The 6,363-nt window shown below is 39.8% G+C and overlaps 1 protein-coding gene and 1 long non-coding RNA gene across 2 annotated transcripts; one reads left to right on the top strand and one right to left on the bottom strand.

Moving 5' to 3' along the window:
• The first annotated feature begins 284 nt into the window (after nucleotides 1-284).
• On the top strand, nucleotides 285-996 carry Dph3 (Diphthamide biosynthesis 3). Its single transcript, XM_074102956.1, has 3 exons — nucleotides 285-488; nucleotides 601-675; nucleotides 767-996. The coding sequence occupies exons 1-3, from the start codon at nucleotides 381-383 to the stop codon at nucleotides 833-835; spliced, it is 252 nt and encodes an 83-aa protein (XP_073959057.1). The 5' UTR covers nucleotides 285-380; the 3' UTR covers nucleotides 836-996.
• Nucleotides 997-1,522: 526 nt separating this feature from the next.
• Nucleotides 1,523-5,621, bottom strand: LOC141438905 (uncharacterized). The gene is made up of 2 exons (XR_012452530.1): nucleotides 5,578-5,621; nucleotides 1,523-4,228 (listed from the first exon to the last, which is right to left on the bottom strand). It is a non-coding gene; the product is annotated as an uncharacterized lncRNA (long non-coding RNA).
• Between the last annotated feature and the right edge of the window lie 742 nt (nucleotides 5,622-6,363).

Genomic DNA, 6,363 nt, shown 5'->3' on the forward strand with positions numbered 1-6,363 from the left:
ACGCACCAAATCCAAACTTTAACTAAAGCTCTATTGGTTTATGCTCTAGCTTTAGCTATTTAAAAAAAATCAAATCAATTTCAGTGAATTCGGAAATCTTGTAATTTAAGTTGTTTTTTTTTCGTATCCCAATCATTCAGACCACCAGTGGCCTCTTGTCATCTCTTGTGTCTCTCCCAGACAAAATCCTGTCCTGAGTCCGCTCGCTCGTGGTGGAATTAATTTTAGCGAGTATCTAGCGACTTTTGAGTTTAGCGACTCGAGTTTTTAGGACTTGGCAACACTGAAGCTAGCAAGCATGTTGGTTGTGTGTTGTGACAATTTGACAAATGAATTGATTGGATTGAGTTTTCCTTATATACCAATTATATCACGAAAGCATGACGATATTTCACGACGAAATAGAAATCGAAGATTTTGAGTTTGATGAAGATGACGAAATGTATTATTATCCCTGTCCATGTGGGGACCGCTTTCAGATCAGTAAGGTTAGAATTTCAATGTTTTCGTAGAAATTACACAGATGTATACGAATTAATAATAATTTCGTTAATTTTGCTTCCACATATCTTGCTTGAATTGATCTATTGGCTTTTTCAGGAGGAATTAATGGCGGGAGAAGAGGTAGCAACATGTCCCAGCTGCTCATTGGTTGTAAAAGTTATTTACGATTTGGTAAGGGCCACACAATTCTTATGGCAATAAGGTAAAATTGTTTATTTACTTAGATCAATAAAAAACTAGTCCTTTATTATTTTTACTCCAGGAAAAATTCAAAGCAGAGGCAGAAGAGCTTTGCAAAGAAGACGGTGACAAGGAAACAGTGAAGGCATAAAGCGACTTGGCAGCCTGCGTGGTTTACTGTAACAGCTATGGCTGTGGATTTCGAGTCGTAAAGTCTAAGCTTGGAGATGTTGCACCCTGTCAAAGGACAGCTGGATGCTCTGTGATTATATTGTGATACTTGCAATAAAGAATTATTATTTGAAAAAGTGATTAATTTGTTTCTTTTTAGGTTCTGTACCTCAGTTGCTGAAATGGAACCTGTATTGGATCACTTTGTTGGCCATCTATGTGTTTGTCTGTCACAACCCTTTTCTCCAGAATGTGTGGAGGTATCAAGCTGAAATGAATATCATAATTTTATTCTCATCAATAGGTCTGCTACTGATACTCCTTGGAGCGGTCAAATAATCATACTTCTAAGCCAACACAATCAACAAATACCTTATACAGTCATTAGTTGTACTAGAAACTGGTATAAAGGTAGCTCTTATAGCACAACCAATCAGAAGAATCCGAAAATATTTTTTTATGCCTGTTTCTATACAATCGTCTAAAATGACCCCACACTGCATACAGTTTGCTTTGGAAAGGAGCTCTGCTAACACTGATACCTATTTATTGTTGAACAAATGTGTAACAGTTAATTCTTAAAAAAAAAAATTACTCATGCATGACAATGCTGTGCTAAATTTTTTTCAAGGAAAGGCTAAGGATCTAGAAATAAAAAAACCAGTAATTCAATAACTATATTACACTTATTTATTAAGAAAATAATAAATGCAGTTAACTTATAAACCTAAAGTAGAATTTTCTAACATAATTGTTATAAATAAATAAGTAATTTACATAAAAGTTCAAAAAACAGTTGACTAGCTATTAAAAATACTTTCACATGAGATGTAGTCCTCGCGCGATTCCTTGCCATTCTTGATGCTGGCAACACCAGGACAGCCATGAGTTAGGGGCGGGATTATTGGTGTATTAGGTATAGGTACACCCCCAAATTCAGCAAAAAGCTGCACATGGTGTTAAAAGCATGAAAATCGGAACGATTGATGATCTTTAGGCCATATGAATCAATTTGACCCATAGCACGAAAAAAAATACAAAAAAGGAGAGGAATGATGTCACCTTTTTTTTTGTATGGGAAAAATAAAATTTTTGTTCTGAAACCTATTGTGGTGTGTGGTATCTAATGAAAGGGCTTACTAAGCTGATTCCAATAATATATCACATCATTAAATTGCAGTCACTTGTTTTAAATAAAAATCATTTTCAAAACATACCAAGTTTGGGCTCCTCTAGATATGATATGGTTGACTCATTATTTCTAAAATATACCTAAAATGATATGAAATAGGCTCATATCCAACCCCAAGAAAGCAATTTTGAAAATATTTACATTTACTTAGTATTTTTTATTATTTTTTAATATTACAAAATGTGATAAAATCACAATTATTATTAGCAATTATTTTTTTTTGTTTGCTTTTGATTCAAATGTTTGTTGTGAGCATATACCCTGCTGCCGCTCCCTGCCTGCTTCCCTTTCTTGCTCGCTCGGCGGCCGGCGGTCGGGGGCCGGGGGCCGGCGGCGAAGTCAGTCACGCCACGCCTCGCAACTTCACGAGCTAAATGTAAATATTTTCAAAATTTCTTTCTTGGGGTTGGATATGAGGCCATTACATATCATTTTAGATATATTTTACAAATAATGATTCAACCGTATCATATCTAGAGGAGCCCACAAACTTGGTATGTTTTGAAAATGATTTTTATTTTAATAAAAAAAAAAAAAGACTGAAATATAATGATGTGATATTTTTAGAATGGGCTTAGTAAGCCCTTTCATTAGATACCACACACGATAGGTTCCAGAAAAAAAAAAGATGTCATAAATCCTCTCCTTTTTTGTTTTTTTTTCGTGCTACGGGTCAAATTGATTCGTATGGCCTAAAGATCAATCGTTCCGATTTTCATCCTTTTAACATCTACAACATGTTTTTTTGGCGTAGTCTATTCTCCCCCTATAGTACTAGTGTGGTGCAGTGTGTGGAGAAATAAATCGTACCGTACCGTCCCGCTCACATCAATAGAATTTACCGAGAGAGTGAGAAGGACGATACAATACAAACTTCGAATTATGAACTTGATTGATGACCCCTGGCAACCAACGAAATCGCGCGAAGACTGAGCTATTCGATCGAACTACATCCACTTGTATTGTCAGTTCCGCTCACAGTACACAATATCATAGATAACGTACCTTAACACCTCAGTAATAAGGCCTGCTTTACAACTAGCATCCCAACTAACTTACAGAGATTAGATTATGATATCACGAATAAGAGATGCTAAATTTTACACAATTTTATCTTTGGATATGACAATTACAATATTTTATAGCTCTTAACCGACACAAAAACTTGCTATTTGGACAAATAGGATACAAGCTCGCCATAAATGGGTAATGGAGGGACAAGCTTGAGCTAAGAACATCAGCGATCATAAAATAATCATTATCAAGTTAATAACACTATAATAATACCTAATATAAAAATATGGAATTGTACTTGAACAAATTGTCTAATTTAGGTACAAAATTTAATCTAGGCATTATAAAGCAATAAACTGGTCACAATAGCTTTTCTCGTGGCCATAAAAATGAACATCACTTTGATACATTTTGTCAGTTTTCCCTGTCAAAATTGATTAAGGTATTTATGCAAGATGGAAATAACAATTTATTTTGACGCTAAGCTCTAGTGTGCTAGGGCAACGCATTAATTGTCATCTTTAAAATCTGTCCTTTTCTAAATAGGGGTTGGGAGGGGACAAACGCTGGCAACTCAGTCCTAGAGTGAACACTAATGGGACGTATTTTAGCAAAAAAAAAAACCAAAGCATTGTCATGTTATTCTTTAATTTCGCTTTTAATGTTATTGAAAGTAGTTCCAAAATAAATAAATAAATTGTTGAGATCTGGAACGTTTTTGCTAAAATACGCCCTGGCAATACACTAAAAAATTTAAATGATAATAGGAAACAAACTGGCAAGTTTTTTCGTGTTGGCAACTCTCGTCATTGAAGGTCACACTTTCATTAATATTAGTGCAAGCAGAATTTGTTCCAGTGCTTTTAATTTACAAACATTGTGACCAATAATTTTATGTTTCTTAATTTTCTATAATTTTGAAATAGACCATGTCCCTTCCTTGCAATGCTTCTAGTCTGGTTTGTAAAATGATTAAAATAAAATTTGAACTGGCATGTGGGATTATTATTTAGAGGAGTACTAAAAATAAAATAAGTACGTACCAAGTTTCGAGCATCGGGTAATGACTTTTTCGAAAACGGGGTTTATTATGATATTATGATTTTGTTAAACATACGTAAGTCCCCCCGTTCTAAGGCCGACTACAGACAGACTCGCCGATTGTTACTAAAACAGAACAGAAAATAATTGAAATCAGAAGCGTAGAATGCAATACAAAATCCGTCTTTAAGGGGGGGCCCTGGGAAATTTAGGGTAAGAGATTTACAGCCCGCCTCCGCCGCAATGAGTGAATTTGGAAAATACTACAAGCCACGCGGTTTTAGCGCGCCATCCCTCTTAAAAGTATCGCTTGAGAAAGAGATGGCACGCTAAAACCGCGCAGGTAGCCGCATAGCGCGTACAGGCAGCAGCAGAAGTGGATGAGCGGTTACTGTGCTCCAAACTATCTATAGTTTGGAGCACATTAACCGCTCATCCACTTTCGCTGGTTTCTGTAAGTAGCCTAACAGCTTACAGGTGGTAGGACCTTGTGCAAGTTCCGCCCGGATTGCTACCACCATCTTGCTCGCTAATCCTGCCGTGAAGCAGCAGCGCTTGCACTGTTGTGTTTCGGCGTGGAGAGTAAGACAGCCGGTGAAATTACTGGCACGTGAGGTATCCCATCTTAGACCTCTAGGTTGGCAACGCGTCTGCAATACCCCTGGTGTTGCAGATGTTTATGGGCGGTGTTGATCTCTTAGCATCAGGAGACCCACTTGCTCGTTTGCCATTCAGTCGAATAAAAAAAAAAAAAGGTACTCCTAAAGTATAAGGGCCTACGCCAGCTGCCGCGGCTTGCACGGAGCGGGCGGACGACTGCTGATGCTGAACAACGAGCAGCGCTGACTGCGCACGCGGCACGGCGCGGCGCGAGCATAGGATTGTACCTGCACCCGCGACAGTTTACCGATAGGCCCTGCAGGGCTACTACGAAATTCGAAAATCGAAGTTCGTGTCGTTCGGTCCCTCTGACACTTATACTATTTAATACGAGAGCGGGAGGGACGGGAGGATTCCAATTTCGATTGTCGAACTTCGGAGTAGGTCCTCTGATTCCCTGCTCGATGGAAATGAGAGGCCAGGCCCTATACAGTCAAGTGCAAAGATATCGAGACGGCCAAAGTTACAAAAATAATTATGTATACACGACTTTATGCACTGAACATTGAGGCCGTGTATACATATTTTTGTAACTTTGGCCGTGTCGATGTCTTTGCACTTGATGATGATGATAATGTCCTCCCAGAGGTATTCGTCGACGGCGACACCTTGTCGAGATGAGTCAGCCCGGGCCCTTGCGTGGGCGCGAGAATGACTAGCAAACCCAAACTTGGTTTTGAAAAATCTTTGCACTTGATTGTACCTACTACGAAGCGCAAAATTCGAACTCCGAATCTTGCCGTTCCGCTAACTCATTGTTTAATACGAGATCAAGAGCTTCAAATGTCGTAGTAGCTGTGTGTGTAGCGACGAACCGGGATCGTGCGGGTGTCCTACGCGGGCGGCGCGGTGGGGGGGGGGCGGCGGGGGCGGGGGCGGGGGCGGGCAGCACGGGCAGGGCGGCGGGCGGGGCGGGCGGGGGCGGCGCGTGGATGCTGAAGTGTTTGACGGCGGCCTCGAGCGCGGCGCCGTTCCCGCTGAAGTAGGCCGACACCGCGTTGTGGAACAGCAGCAGCTGCTTGTTCATCACCTTCACCTGTAACGACACGCCCGGCGGACGGCTCTCAATACTGCCACCTGCCACTGGCACCTGCCACCTGCCAACTGGCGCGCGTACGGATAAGAGGGCGGCGAGGCACCAGTTAAGAGTCAATCGTCGCTTGTCTAGATAGTGTAAAGGTGCGACCAAACCGCCGCTTAAAAAACCGGTCAAGAGCGTGTCGGAACGCCCGAAATAGGGCTCCGTAGCCCTTACGATAAAAATAAGTAATATTTTTCAAAAGATTTCGTATTTTGTACGGAATATTCCAAGTGTAGGTATATTTTATACCTTAAGCTGCCATTTACTCTTAAACTACTAATAATTCTCAAGAAAACTTAACCGTTATAAATCTTCCTTGTAAGTTTCATATACTTACTACCACCCTGAATTTTTTAAAAATTTTCCACCCACCGGTTTAGATTTTACAGGGGGGAGGGAGTTACGCTTGACTTTAATGAAAATTTGCACTTTATAGTTGAATATTTTGTAAACACATCATTGAATCGAAAAATCGTTTTAGCAACCCCATAATGGTTTTAAAAGACCTATCCAACGATAC

Source organism: Choristoneura fumiferana, chromosome 20, assembly GCF_025370935.1.
Source record: "Choristoneura fumiferana chromosome 20, NRCan_CFum_1, whole genome shotgun sequence".
Classification (NCBI taxonomy): Eukaryota; Metazoa; Arthropoda; class Insecta; order Lepidoptera; family Tortricidae; genus Choristoneura; species Choristoneura fumiferana.